We start from the raw sequence: 26980 nt of genomic DNA, 5'->3' as shown, positions 1-26980 counted from the left end.
CAGTCCTTTAAGTTTCTTTTGGCAAACTGTCATGTGGCTTTTACTGAGGAGTGACTTCCGTCTGGCCACTCTACCATAAAGGCCTAATTGGTAGAGTGCTGCAGAGATGGTTGTCCTTCTGGAAGGCTTCGTCATTATGGGGGGTGTGTAGATTGATGAGGGAAAACAATTTAATCCATTTTAGAATAATAACGTAACAAAATGTGGAAAAAGTCAAGGGGTCTGAACACTTTCCAAATGCACTGTACGTTTATGCTGTGTCTTCTTAAAGATTTCTTAAGAATTTTTATGCTTTGGTATTGCACTTGTATATTTAAGATATTCAACAAAGCCAACTGAATGTGTAATTCACTTTTTTGAGAAAGGGCATCGGCAAGATTAGAACCTGTGACCTTCTGTGCCAGTAAGGGGGAGGGCATCATAACGCTTTATTTTTGGAAAAAAGGTCAGTGAGTTAGTAATTTCCTATATCAGTAGATTATAAAGTTGCATTGGGATTTAACAAGAGCGAACAACACTAACGCATGTAAAAACTCCAAAGGGGTGGATTAAATCTGTAAGATCAGCGTTAAAATGTAAAGGCAAGTTCCGATTGAGCCGAAAAGATGCAGCATTTACCGTGAATGCAGTCTCCGCGAACGCAGGAATATCCCCTTTAAATTGAGCTATAACCTGGATATTCCGCAATACTTCTGCGATACAGTTTGAATCCAGCCCTAAGTCATTACTCCACGTGCTTGACATAAGCCTACATCACTTTGTTCTGAGCCAACTTCAACATCGGCTTTGAATGGGGCACCCGGCCCATCATGACTGGTGGGACAGCCCGGTTTCAAAACAGATGCAGTCACTTTTCACCCACTGCAAACACCGCCCACCCGGACCAGCACTAACATCCTCATTACCAAACTCTGCCCACTGTGCTTTTATCCAACCAATCAATTTGTCCCCGACTACCTCCGAAGGTGGTCAGGAAGATCTGATCACAATCAGTTATTTTAATAGTCTATACCTGTCTACAAATGTCGGCACAATCAGAATGTGGACAAGATCCGTACAGATGTTAGCACCAGGTATAAACAGGGCTCAATAGATGATACCCAATGCATCAGTACAAAAGGTATTGAAGTTACATTCATCACCATAATGTCTTAAAAACAATCTGAAACAAATGACAGTATATTCCCAAATTAGTCAGAATAGTCAATAATAATTTAGTGATGCATAATGCTGGTTCATACTTGTTTTTAGAAACATGATTAAACAACAACCATTCTATTTCACAACTCACGTCTCAATTCATTAAATTATTAAGGGATGGTTTCCCCAGACACAGATTACGCATAGTCCTGGACTAAAAGGCACTCTCAATGGAGATTCTCCATTGAAAGCGCTTTTTAGTCTAAGTTTAGGCTAATTGGTGTAAGAAAATGGGCCTCTAGACAGTCAGTTTGGTAAACATTGTCTAGCCCTAGGTTATAGACAGCCTTGCAAGGCCCCATGGTAATGTCAGCCAACACTTTATACATTATTAACAAAGTACCATCTCAGACAAGCAGTATCTCTTAGTTCTCTAGTCTTTCGTTGTATTCTAGTCTTCAATCCATCTTTGAAAACACAGATTACAAAAATATGCAGCCTAACCACAGTCCTTGAAACAAACGGCTTTACGAAAAAGTTTCCCGAAAATAAATGAATTATCAGCATTTAATGTCTTATCAAAATGTGTCCTTTCAACAGTGGTTTGGCAAGGTCTACTGAATACAACCAATGGTTTAGTATAGTATTAGAAGATACAACAGTCATTGTTGAAATACAATGTGTTAATTCTAGAAAAATAGGATAATGATACTGTACAATAGTAACCTCTGACCCAGGAGTCAGAACGAATAGACAGGGCGTTCTTGGGGTAAGGATTTAGTTCACTCAGATACGCTACCACTCCGATACCACACAGATTTCACAGCTTTCACAGTGCACAGAAACCACATGAACTAACCAACCACACAAATGTATCTACTCACTCGCAGCACATATTTGTATCCATTTCTACTTCCACTGGTAATAAAATGCATAGTAGCCTAGTTAGTTATACAATAATTGTGTATCTGAAATCCCTGGGCGTAACATTGTTTCATTTACTATAGGCTTTACCCGTCCTAGCCTAGCTAGTTTGCGTCCAAAAGGGCACTCTATTCCCTATTGCGCACTACTTTTGACTAGAGGCCACCAGCACTACATAGGGGATAGGGTGACATTTTGGACGCAAACCTAGACTGGCATGACGGTCTGAGCACCAGGAACTTAGGTCCTTTGTGTCTCCATGGTTTCAATGAGCTTCCCAGTCTCTCTCTGGAGGGAACATCAAGTTACATTATGTTAGATAGTGACAAAATGTCCTACAATTGCCTGCCTGCTACACTGCACAAAGGAGTCAGATGAAGAACTCATCTATTGGGTCTGTGCCGTGTGTGGGTGACAGAGCCTTTGCTGCTGGCTTAGCAGGAGTCTGTGGCCCTACAGGCCCTCTGGAGTGGCTCTGACCCGGCGATGCCCAGCTGATAACACTGCTATCCCAGGCTTGTGACCCTGCCTTGCACCCAGGACTGGCAGCTTTGGTTGAGCTGCTCACAACCCAAGTCCTGTGGTGGGGTGGAGGTGTGAGAGCTTCCGGTAGACAGGCACTCAGCTCCCTTGCCAGGCTCTCCAGGGCAGAGGCCCCCACAGCGGCTGGTCTCTCGGAACGCAGCGTCACCGAGACGCCTGTGTCCCTCGAGCTGGTCGCCATGGTGAAGTCTGTGTCAGAGCGCGGGGTCGTTGTCACGGGGACACCCGTGTCCACGTTGGTCTCCGGCTCTTCCTCCTCCTCCAGCAGTAGATGGGAGATGGACAGGGAGGGCCGCGCCGGGGAGGCGGAGCATGAGAGAGGGGAGGATTCGTGGGGTTGGTTAACGGATAGCGTGGCGGGACTGCTGCGCTGAGATGAGTAGCAGGAGCTGCCTGGAGGGGTGCTGTAGCAGCTGTCTGAGCCCATGCTCTCCCCCCCTCCCCCACACCGCAGACCCCCGGGTAAAACAGGCCTATCCAGGCCTGGGTCGGTGCGCGGCCTGTTCCCTGGACGGGTCACTGGGGTCATCTGGCCGCAGGGCTGCAGGGCGTGGGCTGCTGGCGGGGCGGACACGACGCTCCTCAATAGCCCTCTGGGCGAGACGCTGGGGCAGGTCAGAGGGAAGGCACAGGTCAGGGGTCGCTGAGGCTGCTCTGGGGCTTTCACCTGGGGGACAGAGATTGACAGTCTTAACTTTCTCTGGAAGACTTGAGGTGAAAGGAATGGATGGTTCAACAATTATGGAGCCCACAGAGACAGGAATAACAAACCTAAGTTCCAATTAAAAGATGCATTATGCAGAAATCGCCCCGCCATTTCCTGGTTGCTAAAACTCTAATAGTTTGCCTAATTTCAGTTTCTGTGACAAAACAAGCAAGTATAGTGTAGAGAATCATTGTACTATCTATACCCGCTGTGAAATATATTTTCCATAACCAAAAATGTTGTATTTTTAGCTGGCGTACAAAACTGAAAGTAAAAGACGCAAAAACAAAATTTAAAAATGGGAAGAATAGAAATAGCGCATATAGAACAGATCTACCACTTCTTAGATTTGCTTTCAATGGGAATTACAGATTTTTAACTCCCATTTTGGTCGGGTCGGACAAAAAAAGTATATATTGCAGCTTTAAGATTGGTTGTCAATCTTAGCTTGTATCCAGCCCATTCGGACGATTCATGCCTCTCAAAGTTAATATGCATTTATGCAGTGGTTGCAATGGGGAAAGTATGTTTCAATGTTAACCATTTTATGCTTTGCCTTCCTGAACACAGCGTTGGCTTGGAGTGTTTTCCATTTATTGGCCAACATTTGGTGAAGGAAAGGTAAATGAGAGTGTTTGATACTGTATAAAACCCGAGAACACCTGAAGGCCATCATTCTGTGTGGGAGTGGGTGTATTTATAGATTAGGGGAAACCAGTGCAGTGATATACAGTGAGCTCCAAAAGTATTGGGACTGTGACACGTTTTGTTGTTTAGGCTCTGTACTGCAGAACTTTGGATTTGAAATGATACAATACCTATGAGGTTAAAGTGCAGACTGTCAGCTTTAATTTTAGGGTATTTTCATCCATATCGGGTGAACCTTTTTGAAAGTATAGCACTTTTTGTACATCATCCCCCCATTTTAGGGAACCAAATGTATTGGGACAAATTCACTTACGTATTAAAGTTGTCAAAAGTTTAGTATTTGGTCCCATATTCATAGCACACAATGATTACATCAAGCTTGTGACGCCACAAACTTGTTGGATGCATTTGCTGTTTGTTTTGATTATTAATATTGATTATTGCCTGAATCAGTTTATTGTGATTTCATGCCTGTATTTGAACCTGCTAATTGATGATTGGTTATTAATGCTATGGTCCATATTGAGGGTTCCAAGGTAGGGTATTTAAGCCTTGTCATTTATGCCTAGGCCAGGGAGGGGACAGGTGATATAGAGGCCTGGGTTGTTTGAGCACAACCTTTTATTTGGTTTATCCCCAGTTTATGTTCCTCTTGCAACTTCCTTTGTTACTTCTTTTTGTAAAGTTCTCTATTGGCCACAAAATAATCTGAAACCCAACAAAAACCAAGAGCAAATGCATCCAACAAATTTGAAGTCACAAGCTTGATGTAATCATTGCGTACTCTGAATATGGGACCAAATACTACACTTTTGACTAATTTAATACACATAAGTCTCCTAAAATGGGGGAACCATGTTCAAAAAGTTCTGTCATTTCTAAACGGTTTATCTGATACGGATGAAAATATCCTGGTCATTGTATCATTTCAAATCCAAAGTGCTGGAGAACAGAGCCAAAACAACAACAACAACGTGTCACTGTCCCAATACTTTGAGCTCGCTGCATCTCTGTGCTGCACACAGACTGCATTTACATTCTTTTGCTACTGGCCTACTCTTTATCCTGATGGTTTTACAAGACAATCAGCCTGAATGCAGACCAGTAGTCTCACTGTAGCTAATAGATAATCATAGAGTAACTTCATCCAGCGTTACATGGTTTCCAGAGGAGGCTGGTGGGGGGGAAATATAGGAGGGGCTCATTGTATCGGCTGGAATTGTATCAATGAAACAGAGTCAAACACATTGTTTCCATTTGTTTGATACCATTGCAGCCCGTCCTCATAGCGCCTCCCACCAGCCTCTGGTGTTCACAGCCATAGAGGATTGCTTCCAATAGCTCCTCAGGAGGCAGAAACCACAGAGGTTTCACATAGCAGCTAAACATTTACCACAACTCTAAACCCAAACATATTTCCATCTCGAGAAGCAACTGGGCTTCGCACTTATCATTTAAATGTAGGGAAAGAAATGCAGCAAGAAGACGCAGTGTGGCGAAGGTAAGACAAAAGGCAAATCATAAAATACACAGTAGCTTATTTCCATCTATATATTACTGGCACTATCTCTGACCACAGATCCACACAGGAGTCTGAATACAAGTACTGTAGTGCAATATAGGAAATAGTGTCATGTCAATTAAAATACCTGGAAGAGTATCTTGTTCCCGTCCAGGTCTTCGGTCTGCCAGCGTATGGCGCTGATGGGCGTGCACGGATTGGGCAGCAGGGGCACGAGCTGACCCATCTCCTCCACCCTGAACTGCAGCACAGCAGAGTTGCAGGCCTCCACCCTGACCCCTGGAGAGAGCTGTTTGAGAGCCAGCTGCAGACACAGCCCTGGTTCTGTGTAGAGCGTAAACCAACAGAACCCAGTCTTTTGCTCCTCCACCTGCCTCTGCAGCACCGTCTCATAAAGCCGCACCGCGTCGTCAAAGTTATCGTAGCTGCTGTAGAGCGTCACCCGCAGCATCTCCCCGCCGCAGTGCACCGGGCGCACCCCCCACACAGGCATCCCCGTGCCCAGGCTGTAGAAGTCTCGGCTGGGCAGGAGGTAGGGCCGGAGCAGGGCATTGGCCGGGGAGGTGGAGGAGGTAATGTGGACGCCCCCAGTCCTCCCACCGCAGCTCTCCGTGTGGTGGTACTGCCAGGGGGGGCGCTGCAGGAAGTCCAGCACCCGGAGGATGCGCTCCTCGCCGTAGGCCTCATGGAGGAAGACGGTCACAGCCAGGGAGGGGTACCCAGCCACGGGGCACAAGCGGGAGCGGGCGTAGTCGCGGAGGGGGCAGGCCCGTTCGGAGACGTGGAAGAGGCACAGGCTGGGGCATACCCAGCGGAGGAGGCGGTCCAGGGTGTGCTGCAGCAGGAGCGAGTCCCCGGGGTTGGCCAGGAGGTGCATGCTCATCATCAGGGGCTCCTGGACCCGACTGGCCAGTAGCTCACCTGACAATATAGCCACAGAGGAACAGGGTTAGGGAGGTATGAACCAAGACATGAAGATCACAATGAAACTGAAGAAAAATCCTTCCACTGACATTACAGAATAAGAGTCAGTTTGAACAGAATATTGTCTGTATCAGAAGAGACACCAACAACATGCATGTGCGAAAGAAATATAAATGGTATAATACTTACTGCTTGATGTTGTCATCTTACTGCAATCAGATCTAGAAAATAAGAGTGGCAGACAATTATAAAGGCAATTCCAAAAACACATAATGGAAAAACAAAATCAATAAGCCATTGTTTTAGCACACATTAAAACTATACCTTTGTACCATAATCTGTTCAGTAGTAAATGATCTAGCAGCCAGATACCCCTCATGCTTGAAATCAAATGTAGTCACCATGGCAGCTAGGAACATACAGGGAAGAGTCATAATAGCCAGGAAGTAAAGCCGCACTGGATTTTTTTGTTGTTGAATTCAAACACGATTTAAAATGTATTTTCAGAAGGGCTCTTCACACTATATACATCTCTTGGTAGTCAGGAGCCATTTTATAATTTTGGTCCATTATCTTCCCGTTTACATCTTATAGCAAACCTATATTCTTGGCAGCCCTAGTGTGATGGGGAAGAATGGCAGAGCAGACAATCATATAACCCTAAATAATTTGATGTGCAACTTGTAATTACAATTAATATAGAGAAGAAGAAAAATCTGACATCTGTGCCGTTTGGAAGCAATGTTGTACATCTCGTTGTTTTCTTTTCAAAGCCCACTGGTGCACAAGTGATACATTGTATCGTTTCGCTTGACTGAGAACAATGCGTTCTTTCAAGTTTCGCAGTGTGTAAAGTGTATAGGCTGGAGTAGCCTATAGACCTACTATTACATTTTTTTCACGGAATCTAAACTGATTGGATCCCCCTCACCTACTGAACAAACGCGCTATACAGCGCAAAGATCGCCACGATTACAAGCCCAGAGCACCCACTCCACCACTGCTTTGATCTCCCATCAGGTCATAGAAATTAGACAATTAAATGGCGCGCACTCCACGCTTTGGGATGGTTTTCATCCCAGGGTCTATCACTATTATGAAGAACTCCCCATATGCGCAGGCATGGGATGGTAGGAAAGTTATCGTTCTGACTGTTCCTATTGTTTGTTTCCTGCTGTGTTTTCTGTTTTGTTTAGGCCTATGTGATGTGTGAGAAGTGCTAAGATTTCCTCTTGTAGGACAAACATATATCTGAATAGTTTCCCTTTTCCATTATACGACCATCAATTCAAAATATTTTTTTTGTCACATGCCCGAATACAACAGGTGTAGATCTTAGTGAAAAATATTTACTAAATCAACTAAAAAGTTTAATAAAAGTACCAAATAACAATAACGATGCTACAGTTGAAGTCGGAAGTTTACGTACACTTAGGTTGGAGTCATTAAAACTCGTTTTTCAACCACTCCACAAATTTCTTGTTAACAAACTATAGTTTTGGCAAGTCGGTTAGGACATCTACTTTGTGCATGACACAAGTCATTTTCCCAACAATTGTTTACATACAGATTATTTCACACTGTATCACAATTCCAGTGGGTCAGAAGTTTACATACACTAAGTTGACTGTGCCTTTAAACAGCTTGGAAAATTCCAGAAAATGATGTCATGGCTTTAGAAGCTTCTGACATAATTTGAGTCAATTGGAGGTGCACCTGTGGCTGTATTTAAAGGCCGACCTTCAAACTCAGTGCCTCTTTGCTTGACATCATGGGGAAATCAAAAGAAATCAGCCAAGACCTCAGAAAAACCATTGTAGACCGCCACAAGTCTGGTTCATCCTTGGGAGCAATTTTCAAATGCCTGAAGGTACCACGTTCATCTGTACAAACAATAGTACGCAAGTATAAACTAGAGGTCGATCGGTTATGATTTTTCAAAGCCGATACCGATAATTGGAGGACCAAAAAAAGCCGATACCGATTAATTGGCTGATATATAAAAAAATATGTAATAATGACAATTACAACAATACTGAATGAACACTTATTTTAACTTAATATAATACATCAATAAAATCAATTTAGTCTCAAATAAATAAACATGCTCAATTTAGTTTAAATAATGCAAAAACAAAGTGTTGGAGAAGAAAGTAAAAGTGCAATATTTGTCGTTTAAGTTTCTTGCTCAGAACATGAGAACATATGAAAGCTGGTGGTTCCTTTTAACATGAGTCTTCAATATTCCCAGGTAAGAAATTTCAGGTTGTAGTTATTATAGGACTATTTCTCTCTATACCATTTGTATTTCATATAACTTTGACTATTGGATGTTCTTATAGGCACTATAGTATTACCAGCCTAATCTCGGGAGTTGATAGGCTTGTAGTCATAAACAGCGCAATGCTTGAAGCACAGCGAAGAGCTGCTGGCAAATGCAGGAAAGTGATGTTTGAATGAATGCTTACGAGCCTGCTGCTGCCTACAACCGCTCAGTCAGACTGCTCTATCAAATATCAAATCATAGACTTAATTATAATATAACACACAGAAATACGAGCCTTAGGTCATTAATATGGTCAAATCTGGAAACTATAATTTCGAAAACAAAACATTTATTCTTTCAGTGAAATACGGAACCATTCCGTATTTTATCAAACGGGTGGCAACCCTATGTCTAAATATTGCTGTTACATTTCACAACCTTCAATGTTATGTCATAATTATGTACAATTCTAGCAAATTAATTACGGTCTTTGTTAGGAAGAAATGGTCTTCACATAGTTCGCAACGAGCCAGACAGCCCAAACTGCTGCATATACCCTGACTCTGCTTGCACAGAACGCAAGAGAAGTGACACAATTTCCCTAGTTAAAAGAAATTCATGTTAGCAGTCAATATTAACTAAATATGCAGGTTTAAAAATATATACTTGTGTATTGATTTTAAGAAAGGCATTGATGTTTATGGTTAGGTACACATTGGTGCAACGACAGTGCTTTTTTCACGAATGCACTTGTTAAATTATCACCCATTTGGCGAAGTAGGGTGTGATTCGATGATAAATTAACATGCACCGCATCGATTATATGCAACGCAGGACAAGCTAATAGACATCCACAAGTCTGGTTCATCCTTGAGAGTAATTTCCAGAACGCCTGAAGGTACCACGTTCATCTGTACAAACAATAGTATGCAAGTATAAAAACCATGGGCCCACGGAGCTCAGGAAGGAGATGCGTTCTGTCTCCTAGAGATGAACGTACTTTGGTGCGAAAAGTGCAAATCAATCCCAGAACAACAACAAAGGACCTTGTGAAGATGCTAGAGGAAACAGGTACAAAAAGTATCTATATCCACAGTAAAACAAGTCCTATATCCACATAAGCTGAAAGGCCACTCAGCAAGGAAGAAGCCACTGCTCCAAAACCGCCATAAAAAAGACAGACTACGGTTTGCAACTGCACATGGGGACAAAGATTGTAGTTTTTGGAGAAATGTCCTCTGGTCTGATGAAACAAAAATAGAACTGTTTGGCCATAATGACCATCGTTATGTTTGGAGGAAAAAGGGGGAGGTTTGCAAGCCGAAGAACACCATTCCAACCGTGAAGCACGGGGGTGGCAGCATCATGTTGTGGGGGTGCTTTGCTGCAGGAGGGACTTGTGCACTTCACAAAATAGATGACATCATGAGGACAGAAAATTCTGTGGATATATTGAAGCAACATCTCTAGACATCAGTCAGGAAGCTTGGTCGCAAATGGGTCTTCCAAATTGACAATGACCCAAAGCATGCTTCCAAAGTTGTGGCAAAATGGCTTAAGAACAACAAAGTCAGGGTATTGGCCCTGACCTCAATCCTATAGACAATTTGTAGGCAGACCTGAAAAAGCGTGTGCAAGCAAGGAGGCCTACAAACCTGACTCAGTTACACCAGCTCTGTCAGGAGGAATGGCCCAAAATTCACCCAACTTATTGTGGGAAGCTTGTGGAAGGCTACCCGAAACGTTTGACCCAAGTTAAACAATTTAAAGGCAATGCTACCAAATACTAATTGAGTGTATGTAAACTTCTGACCCACTGGGAATGTGATGAAAGAAATAAAAGCTGAAATAAATCACTAATATTATTCTGGCATTTCACATTCTTAAAATAAAGTGGTGATCCTATCTGACCTAAGACAGGGAATTTGTATTAGGATTAAATGTCAGGAATTGTGAAAAACTGAGTTTAAATGTATTTGGCTAAGGTGTATGTAAACTTCTGACTTCAATTGTATATACAGGGGGTCCGGATTCGAGTCAATGTGCGTTGGTACACGCTAGTCGAGGTAATTTGGGGGGGGGCAATGCAAATAGTCCGGGTAGCCATTTGATTAGCTGTTCAGCAGTCTTATGGCTTGGGGTACAGGATGGGTGTCCCTATATCGGGACGGTTGAGCTAATGTGAGTAACATGACAGTCTCAAAGTCAAGAGGCGATTCCGGGATGCTGGCCTTCTAGGCAGAGTTCCTCTGTCCAGTGTCTGTTCTTTTTCCCCCATCTTAATTTTTTCTTTTTATTGGCCAATCTAACATATGGCTTTTTCTTTGCAACTCTGCCTAGAAGGCCAGCATCCCGGAGTCGCCCCTTCACTATTGACGTTGAGAATGGTGTTTTGCGGGTACTATTTAATGAAGCTGCCAGTTGAGGACTTGTGAGGCATCTGTTTCTTAAACTAGACACTAATGTACTTGTCCTCTTGCTCAGTTGTGCACCGTGGCCTCCCACTCCTCTTTCTATTCTGGTTAGAGCCAGTTTGCGCTGTTCTGTGAAGGGAGTAGTACACAGCGTTGTACGAGATCTTCAGTTTCTTGGCAATTTCTTGCATGGAATAGCCTTCATTTCTCAGAACAAGAATAGACTGATGAGTTTCAGAAGTTCTTTGTTCCTAGCCATTTTGAGCCTGTAATCAAACCGGCTAATGCTCCAGATACTCAACTAGTCTAAAGGTCAGTTTTATTACTTCTTTAAATCAGCACAACAGCTTTCAGCTGTGCTAACGTCATTGCAAAAGGGTTTTCTAATGAACAAGTAGCCTTTTAAAATGATAAACTTGGATTAGCTAACACAATGTGCCATTGGAACACAGGAGTGATGGTTGCTGATAATTCCATAAAAAAAAATCAGCCGTTTCCAGCTACAATAGTAGTGTACTTACATCCTGATGGTCCAAGAGATAAAATGTAGCATAGTTTTGTTTGATAAAATCCATTTTTATATTCAAATGTAGGAACTGGGTTCTACAGTTTGAACCCCTGCTGTCTCTGGCTCCACACCCACCCCGGCATCTAGATGTGTGAAAGTTGGTGTATAAGCTAATGATCCATCATGTATAACATTCCTGGGAGTGTGTAAACTTAAAATTTGTATTACCATACCAATTTTGTATGTTCTCTATATTTATGTATTTGAAAATATATCAATTGGCCAAGTCGGCACATTTGGGTAGAATTGATACAAAATATTGTCCAGTATTGCCATGCTTCACTGGATCAATCTGAAACTTTGCACACACTGTGGCCAAAATCAAAATTGTGCCTAAACTGCAATAATACATTATGGCCTTTCTGGACAAAGCATGTTTTTTTTTTGTATCATCTTTTACCAGATCTAATGTGTTATATTCTCCTACATTAATTTCACATACTTCGAAGTGTTGTTTCCTTTCATAGGTATCAAGAATGTGCATATCCTTGCTTCAGGTCCTGAGATACAGGCAGTTATATTTGGGTATGTCATTTTAGGCGAAAATTGAAAAAAAGGGTACTTAAGAGGTTGAAGCCTTTTGTAACTAGAGTTGGCACTCCAGTACCCCTTGCCGTGCAGTAGCAGAGAACACACTGACTAGGGTGGCTGGAGTCTTTGGCAATTTTTAGGGCCTTCTTCTGACACCGCCTGGTATAGAGGTCCTGGATGGCAGGAAGCTTGGCCCTTTTGAGGACCCATGACAAATCTTTTCAGTCTCCTGAGGGGAATAGGCCCTCTTCACAACTATCTTGTTGTGTTTGGACCATGTTAGTTTGTTGGTGATGTGGACACCAAGGAACTTGATGCTCTCAAACTGCTCCACTTTAGCCCCATCAATGACAATGGGGGCTTGCTCGGCCCTGCTTTTCCTGTAGTCAATGATCATCTCCTTTGTCTTAATCACGTTGAGGGAGAGGTTGTTGTCCTGGCACAACACCGCCAGGTCCCTGACCACCTCCCTATAGGCAGTCTCATCATTGTAGGTGATCAGGCCTACCACCGTTGTGTCGTCGGCAAACTTGATGGTGTTGGAGTCGTGCTTGGCCATGCAGTCATGGGTGAACAGGAAGGCCCCCGTCTTGAGGATCAGCGTGGAAGATGTCTTGTTGCCTACCCTTGCCACCTGGGGAAGGCCCGTCAGGAAGGATCCAAATGCAGAGGGATGTGTTTAGTCCCAGTGTCCTTAGCATGGTGATGTGTTTTGAGGGCGCTGAGCTGTAGTCAATGAACAGCATTTTCTTTTCTTTTTACCCCTTTATCTCCCCAATTTCATGGTATCCAAATTGGTAGTTACAGCCTTGTCATCGCTGCAACTCCCGTACGGACTCGGGAGAGGGGAAGGTTGAGAGCCGTGCGTCATCCGAAACACAATGCCCGCTTAACCCGGAAGCCAGCCGCACCAATGTGTCGGAGGAAACACTGTACACCTGGCGACTGTGTCAGCGTGCATTGCGCCTGGCCCGCCACAGGAGTCACTAGAGTGCGATGGGTCAAGAACATCCCTGCCGGCCAAACCCTCCCCCTAACCCGGACGACGCTGGGCCAATTGTGCGCCGCCCCATGGGTCTCCCGGTCGCGGCCAGCTGCGACAGAGCCTCGACTTGAACCAGGATCTCTAGTGGCACAGTGCCTTAGATCACTGTACCACTCGGGAGGCCACAATGAACAGCATTCTCACGTAGGTGTTCTTTTTGTCCAGGTGGGAAAGGGCAGTGTGGAGTGCAATAGAGATTGCGTCATCTGTGGATCTGTTGGGGTGGTATGCAAACTGGAGTAGGTCTAAGGTTTCTGGGATGATGGTGTTGATGTGAGCCATGTCCAGCCTTTCAAAGCACTTCATGGCTACAGACTCCTTAAATAGGCCTACCTCCTTTCTGCGTCGGACTCGGGCCTCATGTCTAGGCTGAAAAATCTACTTTTGAAAAGTAGCATGCTCAGATTCTCAGACTGAATTCTTGGTAAACTGCTATTTTTGTTGCAAACAAGACGTACTAGTTTGGCGTTAGAGAAATAAAGTAAGATTAATATATTTTAATAGAGTAGGTAGGCCTATTAATTAGGGATGCACCAACATATCCACAGATGACACAATCTCTATTGCACTCCACACTGCACTTTCCCACCTGGACAAAAATAACACCTACGTGAGAATGCTGTGGACTGTTCCCAAGAAAGCGAAGGTAACTGAACTAAATGACTATTGCCCCATAGCAGTCACTTCTGTCATCATGAAGTGCTTTGAGAGACTAGTCAAGGATCATATCACCTCCATCCTACCGGATACCCTAGACCCACTTCAATTTGCATACCGCCCCAATAGGTCCACAGACGATGCAATCGCCAATACACTGCCCTTTCCCATCTGGACAAGAGGAATACCTATGTAAGAATGCTGTTCATTGACTACAGCTCAGCATTCAACACCATAGTTCCGTCCAAGCTCATCATTAACCTGTTGGGGCTAGGGGGCAGCATTTGCACGTCTGGATAAAAAAAATTTACCCGATTTAATCTGGTTACTAATCCTACCCAGTAACTAGAATATGCATATACTTATTATATATGGATAGAAAACACCCTAAAGTTTCTAAAACTGTTTGAATGGTGTCTGTGAGTATAACAGAACTCATTTGGCAGGCAAAACCCTGAGACATTTTCTGACAGGAAGTGGATACCTGATGTGTTGTATTGACTTTAAACCTATCCCATTGAAAAACACAGGGGCTTAGGAATATTTTGGCACTTCCTATTGCTTCCACTAGATGTCACCAGCCTTTACAAAGTGTTTTGAGTCTTCTGGAGGGAGATCTGACCGAACAAGAGCCATGGAACGATGATGTCCCATTAGACACCTGGCGCGCGAGTTCATGTTGGGTACCCTCGTTCCAATACGTTATAAAAGAGTATGCATTCGTCCACCTTGAATATTATTCATGTTCTGGTTAAAAAAGGCCCTAATGATTTATGCTATACAACGTTTGACATGTTTGAACGAACGGAAATATATTTTTTCCCCTCGTTCATGACGAGAAGTCCGGCTGGCTTACATCATGTGCTAACGAGACGGAGATTTTTGGACATAAATGATGAGCTTTTTTGAACAAAACTACATTCGTTATGGACCTGTGATACCTGGAAGTGACATCTGATGAAGAGAATCAAAGGTAATGGATTATTTACATAGTATTTTCGATTTTAGATCTCCCCAACATGACGTCTAGTCTGTATCGCAACGCGTATTTTTCTGGGCACAGTGCTCAGATTATTGCAAAGTGTGATTTCCCAGTAAGGTTATTTTTAAATCTGGCAAGTTGATTGCGTTCAAGAGATGTAAATCTATAATTCTTTAAATGACAATATAATATTTTACCAATGTTTTCTAATTTTAATTATTTAATTTGTGACGCTGACTTGACTGCCGGTTATTGGAGGGAAACGATTTCCTCAACATCAATGCCATAGTAAAACGCTGTTTTTGGATATAAATATGAACTTGATAGAACTAAAAATGCATGCATTGTCTAACATAATGTCCTAGGAGTGTCATCTGATGGAGATTGTAAAAGGTTAGTGCATCATTTTAGCTGGTTTTATGGTTTTGGTGACCCTGTCTTTGACTTGACAAAACATTACACACAACTCTTGTAAATGTACTGTCCTAACATACTCTAAATTTATGCTTTCGCCATAAAACCTTTTTGAAATTGTAAAACGTGGTTAGATTAAGGAGATGTTTATCTTTCAAAGGGTGTAAAATAGTTGTATGTTTGAAAAATTTGAATTTTGACATTTATTTGGATTCAAATTTGCCGCTCTTGAAATGCACCTGCTGTTGATGGAGTGCACCACGGGTGGCACGCTAGCGTCCCACCTAGCCCCAAGAGGTTAAGCTTGAGGCGCTGGGTCTCGACCCCACCCTGTGCAACTCGGTCCTGGACTTTGACGGGCTGCCCCCAGGTGGTGAAGGTAGGAAACAACATCTCCACCCCGCTGCTCCTCAACACTGGGGCCCCACAAGGGTGCTTTCTCAGCCCTCTCCTGTACTCCCTGTTCACCCATGACTGCGTGGCCATGCACGCCTCCAACTCAATTATCAAGTTTGCAGACGACACTACAGTGGTAGGCTTGATTACCAACAACGACAAGACAGCCTACAGGGAGGAGGTGAGGGCCCTCGGAGTGTGGTGTCAGGAAAATAACCCCTCACTCAATGTCAATAAAACAAAGGAGATGATTGTGGACTTCGGGAAACAGCAGAGGGAGCACCCCCCATCCACATCGATGGGACAGTAGTGGAGAAGGTGGAAAGTTAAGCTCCTCTGCGTACACATCATGGACAAACTGAAATAGTCCACCCACACAGACTGCGTGGTGAAGGAGGCTGAAGAAATTTGGCTTGTCACCTAAAACCCTCAAACTTCTACAGATACACAATCGAGAGCATCCTGTCGAGCTGTATTACCGCCTGGTACGGCAACTGCACCGCCTTCAACTGCAAAGCTCTCCAGAAGGTAGTGCGGTCTGCACAATGCATCACCGGGGGCAAACTACCTGCCCTCCAGGGCCCAATGTCACAGGAAGGCCAAAAAGATCATCAAGGACAACAACCACCCGAGCCACTGCCTGTTCACCCCGCTATCATCTAGAAGGCGAGGTCAGAACAGGTGCATCAAAGCTGGGACCGAGAGACTGAAAAACAGCTTCTATCGCAAGGCCATCAGACAGTCATCACTACCACAGAGAGGCTGCTGCCAACATACAGACTCATATCACTGGCCACTTTAATAATTGGTATCACTAGTCACTTTAAATAATGGCACTTTAATAATGTTTACATATCCTACATTACTCATCTCATATGTGTATATACTGTATTTTATACCATCTATTGCATCTTGCCTGTGCCGCACGGCCATCGCACATCCATATATGTACATACTCTTATTCCATCCCCTTACATTGTCTGTGTAAGGTAGTCGTGAATTTGTTAGATTAGATGTTAGATATTACTGCACTGTCGGAACTAGAAGCACAAGCATTTTGCTACACTCGCATTAACATCTGCTAACCATGTGTATGTGACAAATACAATTTTTTATTTGAATTTGACTGTGCTCTGAAGCTATGCAGTACAAGATGCTAGCAGAGAAGGATCTAACATTCAGAAAGGCATGTGAGATGGCATTGTCAATGGAGTTAGCTCCCTGGTGTTCTTGGAATATTCAGGGAAAGCAAGAGAGGCTCAAATCATAAATGCAGTGAATACAGTTTACACTACTTCCAATGGGGAAAAGGGCATTACAGTGAATGTCACTTTGGATGGAAAGGATTTGGACATGCAGTTAGACACAGGGGCCGCTGTCTCTCTGGTCTCAGAAGTGTGTTACCATTGCTCTGTCTCACCTGTAGTTAACCTCTATGGGCTAGGTGGGACGCATGCGTCCCACCTACTCAAAAGCCAGTGTAACCCCGTGGCGCGATATTCAAATACCTTAGAAATGCTATTACTTCAATTTCTCAAACATATGACTATTTTACACCATTTTAAAGACAAGACTCTCGTTTATCTAACCACACTGTCCGATTTCAAAAAGGCTTTACAACGAAAGCAAAACATTAGATTATGTCAGCAGAGTACCCAGCCAGAAATAATCAGACACCCATTTTTCGAGCTAGCATATAATGTCACATAAACCCAAACCACAGCTAAATGCAGCACTAACCTTTGATGATATTCATCAGATGACACGCCTAGGGCATTATGTTATACATGCATGTTTTGTTCAATCAAGTTCCTATTTATATCAAAAACCAGCTTTTTACATTAGCATGTGACGTTCAGAACTAGCATACCCCCCGCAAACCTCCGGTGAATTTACTAAATTACTCACGATAAACGTTCACAAAAAACAAATTATTTTAAGAATTATAGATACAGAACTCCTCTATGCACTCGCTATGTCCGATTTTAAAATAGCTTTTCGGTGAAAGCACATTTTGCAATATTCGAAGTAGATAGCCCGGCATCACAGGGCTAGCTATTTAGACACCCACCAAGTTTAGCCCTCACCAAAGTCAGATTTACTATAAGAAAAATGTTATTACCTTTGGTGTTCTTCGTCAGAATGCACTCCCAGGACTTCTACTTCAATAACAAATGTTGGTTTGGTTCAAAATAATCCATAGTTATGTTCAAATATCCTCTGTTTTGTTCGTGTGTTCAAGACACTATCCGAAGTGTAAAGAAGGGTGACGCGCCCGACGCGTTTCGTGACAAAAAAATTCTAAATATTCCATTACCGTACTTCGAAGCATGTCAACCGCTGTTTAAAATCAATTTTTATGCCATTTTTCTCGTAAAAAAGCGATAATATTCCGACCGGGAATCTGTGTTTTAGTACAAAGAGAGAAAATAAAAACATGGGGGTCGCCTCGTGCACGCGCCTCAGTCTCATTGTTCTCTGATAGACCACTTACCAAAGGCGCTAATGTTTTTCAGCCAGGGGCTGCCTCGACATCATTCAGCTTTTTCCCAGGTTCTGAGAGCCTATGGGAGCCGTAGGAAGTGTCACGTTACAGCAAAGATCCTAAGTTTTCAATAAAAAGAGTCAAGAAGCCGAAGGAATGGTCAGAGAGGGCACTTCCTGTACAGAATCTTCTCAGGTTTTTGCCTGCCATATGAGTTCTGTTATACTCACAGACACCATTCAAACAGTTTTAGAAACTTTAGGGTGTTTTCTATCCAAAGCCAATAATTATATGCATATTCTAGTTTCTGGGCAGTAGTAATAACCAGATTAAATCGGGTACGTTTTTTATCCGGCCGTGTAAATACTGCCCCCTAGCCCTAACAGGTTAAAGAAACCTGTAACTGCGTTGACTACCTAGTCAGGTGAGAAAATTCCTTCGCTAGAGTATGTTAAAGAGCCAGTGTAGTATGAAAAACAACATGCGACTTTGCCATTGGTAATTGTCAAAGGAAACAGACCTGCACTGATGGGCCATAACTGGCTAGAGAAAAGTTGAACTGGCAGAACATCTTTTCAGTGGAAAAGGCTGTGACAGACAGACCCGGCATTTAAAGCTGTACTACAGCGCCACCAGGTGGTTTTCAGAAGGGACACATTTCTAAGAAAAGGTCAGGACGTGTCCTGACACTCAGCCCATTTTCCAGAAGGCAAAACCGGTGCCATACTCATTGAAGGAAGCAGTGGACAAGGAGTTGGATAAGCTTGAGGAGACAAAGATCAAAGTCGAAAGGAGTTACTGGCACGCGCCAATAGTCCTCATTCCAAAGAGTGACAAATCCAGTCGGATATGTGGCGATTATAAGGTCACCAACCAGAGCGTAGAAGAGGAGACTTATCCCTTACCAAACACTGAGAACTTATTCGCTGCACTAGTTGGAGGGACATTGTTCAGCAAATTAGATATCTCGCACACCTACCAGCAGCTCTAGTTGGACACAGATTCTGAGAAATATCTGAAAATCAACACTCACCGTGGGCTGTACAGGTATGTATACACCTCAGCTACGGTGTCTCAAGTGCTCCTTCAATGTTTCAGTCGGTCATGGACCAGATTTTACAAGCAATCGAACATGTCACCTGTTTCCTGGATGACATCCTCATCCCGGATGGTTCTAAAGAAGAACATCTGAAAAAGCTGAGTGAAACTCTCAAAGTGCAAGTTTTTACAAATCAGTGCGGAATACTTGGGCCATCAGATTGACAAGGACTGCATCCCACAGATGAAAAACTTGTAGCCATCATCAAAGCACCCAAGCCAACCAACGTAACAGAACTGAAGTCGTTCTTAGGCCTGTTAAAGTATTATGACTGATTACTATTGGACCTGTCAACCTTGCTCCAGCCGTTGCACAACCTGTTAAGAATAGAAGAATTGGACTGCCTCATGCGACGCAGTGTTTGAGAAAAGCAAACAACTGCTTCTACAGAGTAATGTCCTGGTGCACTACGACACCAAACGACCCTTCAAGCTTGCCTGTGAGGCATCACAATATGGTGTGGGTGCCGTGATCTCCCACATCATGGACAATTGAGAAGAAAAACCCATTGTGTTTGCGTCGCGGACGCTATCAGACGCAGAAAAAAAAAAGAGGCCCTGTCAATCATCTTTGGAGTCATGAAGTTTCATAAGTACCTATACGGATGAAAGTTTACGTTAATCACTGGTTGCAAGCCTTTGCTGGCTATTTTGGGACCCAAGTCTATGGTTCCAATCTTAGCAGCATTGAGAATGCAAAGATGGGCACTCCTACTCATGGCGTACAACTAAGACATTGAATACCGAAAGTCAACTGATCACAGTAATGCTGACAGCGTTGTCAAGACCACCAAGAGAAGCATATTTTACTTCTCACAAGTGGATGAGTTGCCAGTGTGTGCGCAAAGTACAAGAAAAGATCCGCTACTCAGCAAGGTTTGGAGTTACACTGTAAATGGGTGGCCAAGATACGTGACGGATGTACTCACATGAAGTATGAAACCATACTTCATGTGAAGACACAAGTTGTCTGAAGATCAAGGCTGTGTACGCTGGGGTTTGTGAGTGATCATACCCCCAGCACAGACAGAGACTGTTGGAGGACTTTCCCCACAAACATCCTGGCATCTGTCAGATGAAGGCCTTAACCCATAGCTACATCTGGTGGCCAGGGTTGGACAGTGACAGAAGAAAGTGCAGAGTTGAGAAATCTGCCAAGCAGTACAGAAGATGCCAGCTGTCGCACCACTTCATGTTTGGAGATGGCCGAGAGGGTGTGGCAGAGAATTCACATCACCTTTGCTGAAAAGGAAAAGCAGAACTTTTGAGTGATCATCAACAGCCATTCAAAGTGGTTAGAAGTTCTTCACGTCTTCAATGACATCAACAAACCTCATCGAAAAGGTACGAAGCCTGTTCACAGCCTAAAGATTGTGCAAAGAAATTGTGTCAGATAACGGACCCCAACTGGTCCGATTTCAAACAATTCCTAAAAAAATTATGGAATCAAGCAGACCCTTGTTCCTGCCTACAATCCTGCCTCGAATGGTGCCGCAGAAAGGTCAGTCCAGATATTCAAGAGAGCTCTGATTGAAAAACGTCTTGGGAGGATAACAGACTATCTACTGTCTCGCTCAAGCATCGCTTAGCCAACTTTCAGCCCGTGTACCGCAGTACCCCTCACAGTCACAGGTCGGACCCAGCCAAGCTCTTCCTGAATCGCCAGATCTGAACATGCTTCAACCAACTCTGACCTGACTTCGCTGAAACAGTGGAAGAAAAACAAGGCAAACAAAAGAAACACCATGACCATGGTGGACAACACAGACTTTTCCAGGAGGAAGACAGTTCAGGAGACAGTAAACCAGAGACTGGGACCTGTGACTTACCTCATTCAGGACAGACAAACACACTGTTCACATGTTGCCATCCCTTTTTCTCCCTAATTTCGTGGTATCCAAGTGGTAGTTAGTCTTGTCTCATCGCTGCAACTCCTGTACGGACTCGGGAGAGGCAAAGGTCGAGAGCCGTGCGTCGCCCGAAATATAACACAACGCCTGCTTAACCCGGAAGCCAGCTGCACCAATGTGTCGGAGGAAACACTGTACACCTGGCGACAGGGTCAGCGTGCATTGTGAGTCACTAGAGCGCAATGGGACAAGAACATCCCTGCCGGCCAAACCCTCCCCTAACCCGGACGACGCTGGGCCAATTGTGCACCGCCCCATGGGTCTCCCGGTCGCGACAGAGCCTGGACTCGAACCAGGATCTCTAGTGGCACAGCTAGCAATGCGATGACAAACAGGACTACTTACCTGAGGACAGAGAGCTGTCAACCCCAGAGGACATCCCCGATATCCCACAGACGGCTCCAGTTCTGACCGCTCATCAATGTTCCTGGACAGCAACCTCAGCCCAAGTCAAGTTGCCTAGCCAACACTGGAAACTTACCAACTCCAGCAAGCTCAAGGAGTCCCACAAAGCAGCCTGAGGAACGTAGGTATCCTGAAAGGATCTGTAATGTTCTGAAAACCCTTGACCTGTAAGTAACAAAAACAAGACTGTTCAGTTCAAAGACTATTGAGTTCAAAGACTGAAAAAACAAAACAAATGTAGCCTGTTGACATTTATTGATCTCTGTTAAAAATGGGGCTTAGTTTACAATTGCGGTAATGCTTAAAATGTATATGTGAGATGTTACGGTGTAAACGAGTGTAATAGATTGGTCTATTAACATGGTAATCTACCTAGATAGGATTATCACTTACTTGATTGGTTAATACTGTGGCCTCTTAATTTCGATACGTTGATAAAACGTGCTGCCTCGAACATGCCCCTGTGTTGTACTACCATGGTTTGGATTAGTAAAGGTTCCCAACAAAGCTCTTCTCTCCCGTCCAGTTATTTTATGTGATAAAACCAAAAATACTACAAATAGTACAGGAGAGAAATGCTGGTTAATGAGGAAGGCATTATAAAATAATTGCCTCTATGTTTCTACGGATGGATTTTTGCAAGGCTACTTTGAAGGAAGGTACAGCATGTCTTATTATTTGAAGTAAAGTAAAATATTCAGGTTTCAAACAATTATACTGCCTCAAGCTCACACTGCAATGTGGTGGGTGACGTGCTGATAGTACTTTAATTACAAGTTGAGAAATAAAAATAGCTCCTTTTAAATCGTGGCCACAAGTTAACACATGATTGCATTTAGAATTGTTATTTGTTGCGCAATGACTGGTCTTACGAAAGTAGGTTTCACTCCAGTAGCCTACAGACTTTGAGGAGCTACTCTCGGGCTGCCTGACAGGTGGTAGGCTATTCCGTTCCCCAAACTAGGCTCTGTATGCTGTGATAAATAATATGCATGATGACTAGGGATGCACGATATATCGGTAAGCTTATCGGAATCGGACGATATTAGCTAAAAATGCCAATGTCGGCCCGATGTCTAGTGTAACGCCGATGTGCAAAACCGATGTCAAAGCTGACGTGCATACCTATATAACATAGGTAGATGACGTAATGACGCCACGAAAAATACAGTGCTACACAGAACAAAAGCAGAAAAATACCAAGCGCACACTTCCAAGAACTAAACAAGTTAAGTCGAGCAGTCATTTGAAAGAATAAGAACATTTCAGCGAGACAACTCAAAAGGTGAAATGGAATTCATTGACTATCAACCGATCTCTGTCGTGGATGATGTTGGCTTTCGCCGACTGGTCGAGCACCGGTACACACTACCAAGTAGATGCAATTTTTCAGATGTTGCCCTACCGGAGTTACACAGTATTGTTAATGCACTAGAGGTCGACCGATTAATCGGAATGGCTGATTAATTAGGGCCGATTTCAAGTTTTCATAACAATCGGAAATCGGTATTTTTGCACGCCGGATAAAAAAAAAAAGGTTTACACACCTTTATTTAACTAGGCAAGTCAGTTAAGAACACATTCTTATTTTCAATGACGGCCTAGGAATGGTGGGTTAACTGCCTTGTTCAGGGGCAGAACGACAGATTTTTACCTTGTCAGCTCGGGGATTCAATCTTGCAACCTTACGGTTAACTAGTCCAACGCTCTAACCACCTGCTTTACATTGCACTCCACGAGGAACCTGCCTGTTACGCGAATGCAGTAAGAAGCCAAGGTAAGTTGCTAACTAGCATTAAACTTACCTTATTAAAAAACAATCAATCATAATCACTAGTTAACTACACATGGTTGATGATATTACTAGTTTATCTAGCCTGTCCTGCGTTGCATATAATCGCTTAGGTACACGTTGCTCCAACATGTACCTAACCATAAACATCAATGCCTTTCTTAAAATCAATACACAGAAGTATATATTTTTAAACCTGCATATTTAGCTAAAAGAAATCCAGGTTAGCAGGCAATATTAACCAGGTGAAATTGTGTCATTTTGCATTCATTGCACACAGTCAGGGTATATGTGACAGTTTGGGCCGCCTGGCTCGTTGCGAACTAATTTGCCAGAATTTTACATAATTATGACATAACATTGAAGGTTGTGCAATGTAACAGGAATATTTAGACTTAGGGATGCCACCCGTTAGATAACATATGGAACGGTTCCGTATTTCACTGACAGGAAAAACGTTTTGTTTTCGAGATGAGTTTCCGGATTCGACCATATTAATGACCTAAGGCTCGTATTTCTGTGTGTTATTATGTTATAATTAAGTCTATGATTTGATAGAGCAGTCTGACTGAGCGATGGTAGGCAGCAGCAGGCTCGTAAGCATTCATTCAAACAGCCCTTCGCAATGCATTGCGCTGTTTATGACTTCAAGCCTGTCAACTCCCAAGATTAGGCTGGTGTAACCGATGTGAAATGGCTAGCTAGTTAGCCAGGTGCGCGCTAATAGCGTTTCAAACGTCACTCGCTCTGAGACTTGGAGTAGTTGTTTCCCTTGCTCTACATGGGTAACGCTGCTTCGAGGGTGGCTGTTGTCGATGTGTTCCTGGTTTGAGCCCAGGTAGGAGCGAGGAGAGGGACGGAAGCTATACTGTTACACTGGCAATACTAAAGTGCCTATAAGAACATCCAATAGTAAAAGGTATATGAAATACAAATCGTATAGAGAGAAATAGTCCTATAATTCCTATCATACCTAAAACATCTTACCTGGGAATATTGAAGACTCATGTTAAAAGGAACCACCAGCTTTCAAATGTTCTCATGTTCTGAGCAAGGAACTTAAACGTTAGCTTTTTTACATGGCACATATTGCACTTTTACTTTCTTCTCCAACACTTTGTTTCTGCATTATTTAAACCAAATTGAACATGTTTCATTATTTATTTGAGGCTAAATTGATTTTGATGTATTATATTAAGTTAAAGTGTTCATTCAGTATTGTTGTAATTGTCATTATTACAAAAAAATTAAATTAAAATAATTTAAAAAAAAAAACAATTGGCCGATTAATCGGCATCTTTTGGCCTTCCAATAATCGGTATCGGCATTGAAAAATCATAATCGGCCGACCTCTAAACTGTACTAGAATGCTTCAAGGCCACAGAAAATTCTAATATCTGTATCGTTTTTTTGGGGGCAAGGAAAATATTGGATATCGGCCAAAAATGTCATATCGGTGGATCCCTAATGACGACTAATGAAAATATACATGCACCAATTTAAATCCACAAAATTATGCAAATGTCCTATAGACCAATAAGCATGACCAGTCAAATGTATTTTCAGCAGCTAACCGATTAACGGTTAACATATGTACTATTAATAGACATGGGTGATTTTACCACTAATCAGAAAGAAATTATTAGTCATTGAATTGATTGGCCAATAACCAAGTTAAATGTGTAGTGTAGGGCTATGAATTGGGCAGCTAGTAACCTATTTTCTAATTATATTCTGGCCGCCGACAAGCTCAGGAACAAATTGGCTGGAGGTCAAACCTAGCTGCCAAACCCTGTTGTATATTTAAGCAATAACGAGGAGGTGTGGTGTGAATTCACATTATAAACTGGGTGGTTCGACCCCTGAATGCTGATTGTCTGACAGCTGTGGTATATCAGGGGTATGACAAAATATGTATTTTTACTACCCTAACTACATTGGTAACCAGTTTATAATAGCAATAAGGCACCTCGGGGTTTTGTGGTAAATGGCCAATATACCATGGCTAAGGGCTGTTCTTCAGCACAATGCAACACGGAGTGCTTGGATAACACCCTTAGCCATGATTTAACCTGTGTTTAACTAGGCAAGTCAGTTAAGAACAAATTCTAATTTACAATGATGGCCTACCAAAAGACCTCCTGCGGGGACAGGGGCTGGGATTAAAAATACATTAAATAAAAATAGGACAAAACAGACATAAGAGAGACAACACGACATAGAGAGAACTAGGACAACAACATAGCATGGCAGCAACACATGACAACAACATGGTAGCAAACAACATCGCAGCAGCATAAAACATGGTAGAAACATTGGGCACAGGCAGATGTATATATTTAATGTATTACATGAATGGTGACCACAACCCTCCCGAAAATACATTTACATAGTGTATTATGCGACTTTTTCCACCCTGCTCAATGTATTCAATTTCAAATGTGGCTCCCAGTGCGACCTTACTTGCTGGCAGCTCCTTCTCTGTACGTTCCTAGCCCAGCAGTGTCATCTCGCCGTGGAAACGTGCATCTTTCGTTACTATGACAACGGCTATGTGGTGAGTTAGAGAAGCCTAGCTGGTAACTAAACAGCAACAATCAAGCCAACAGTTATTTTTTTGCTAGCTAGTTACGGTTAGTAAACCACATTAAGTTCTTACTTGTAAGTTGACATAAGATGATTGTAACTGACATAAGTGTAACTGTAGCTACCTAGCTAATTTAGACCAGAAAGAGGTTGACCATTTACAATTGCCTGTTTGGGCTGTTGTTGCATGCAAAAACGTTCGGCAAGCTAACTTTAGCTATTGTAGCTAGCTAGTGATTCCCACCCACTAAGTTTTAAATTACTAACGTTTGCTAATCACACCGCCTGTAACGTTGATAGAAAACACTGAAGTAGATTTTGCTGGGGAACTTATACTGCACAAAGGGAAATGGTAATGATTCACATCTTGCCAGTACTTGGATACCGCAAACAAATGCTAGCTAGCTAACTAGCTTAAGGAACTTACTCGGCAGTCTCAGCTCCCGAATCCACGTTTTCATCAACGGTTCCGTTGAATAGAATCGATCTTCGTAGCATTGTCCTTTAATGCCACCGGACTTCAATCGAGTCCTATGGAGTAAAGCACATTTTTGTAGTGGCCTTAACTTCTAGACTGATGACAAGAATTGGCACCGTTCAGTCAGCCCGTTAGCGAAGTCTGTTTTTTTTTCTCACGAGCATCGTTCTAGCTGGGACACTGACGTCATCTGCTGTACTGGTACCTTTAGACATAGCTATTTTATACAGGGAGTAGAATGTCATTAAGGAAGGCTGTAAAAAAAAAGATAAATAGAAAAGTCATGTCTACTCACCAGCACATGAATAAAGACGTGCAGAGTTGACCAGGAGAAATGAAAAATGGGAGAAAGGGCTTAGTCTAAATGAGGAAAATAATATGCAGAATAGCGCCAGATGGCAGTCGTCTCACCGTCACGTATGAGCAGACAAAGGATAGTCCAGACGGGTTAACTAGACTTTGAGGGGCAAAGGAGGTAATACCACTTCCGTAATGTAAATGAGAATGGAATCCTGTGAAATTGAGGCCATCATCTGTCACATTTCT

General features: G+C 43.0%; 1 protein-coding gene across 6 annotated transcripts; it reads right to left on the bottom strand.

Moving 5' to 3' along the window:
* Positions 1 to 1190: 1190 nt before the first annotated feature.
* fam124b (family with sequence similarity 124B) lies at positions 1191 to 26980 on the bottom strand. 6 transcript variants are annotated; one of them, XM_014213580.3, is made up of 7 exons: positions 26730 to 26980; positions 26384 to 26487; positions 21655 to 21743; positions 6732 to 6816; positions 6597 to 6628; positions 5611 to 6404; positions 1191 to 3274 (listed from the first exon to the last, which is right to left on the bottom strand). In XM_014213580.3, exons 2-7 carry the CDS (start codon positions 26452 to 26454, stop codon positions 2435 to 2437), a joined length of 1911 nt encoding a protein of 636 aa, XP_014069055.2. In that variant the 5' UTR covers positions 26455 to 26487; positions 26730 to 26980; the 3' UTR covers positions 1191 to 2434. The 6 variants fall into 6 exon arrangements, with proteins under 6 accessions (XP_014069055.2, XP_045580281.1, XP_014069058.1 ...); XM_045724325.2 differs by lacking the exon at positions 26730 to 26980 and having other exon boundaries at positions 26384 to 26642; XM_014213583.3 differs by lacking the exons at positions 6732 to 6816; positions 21655 to 21743.

Source organism: Salmo salar, chromosome 09, assembly GCF_965601325.2.
Source record: "Salmo salar chromosome 09, fSalSal1, whole genome shotgun sequence".
In the NCBI taxonomy this organism is placed as follows: Eukaryota; Metazoa; Chordata; class Actinopteri; order Salmoniformes; family Salmonidae; genus Salmo; species Salmo salar.
The sequence above is the reverse complement of the archived record's forward strand: the minus strand, read 5'-3'. Positions and strand labels throughout refer to the sequence as shown.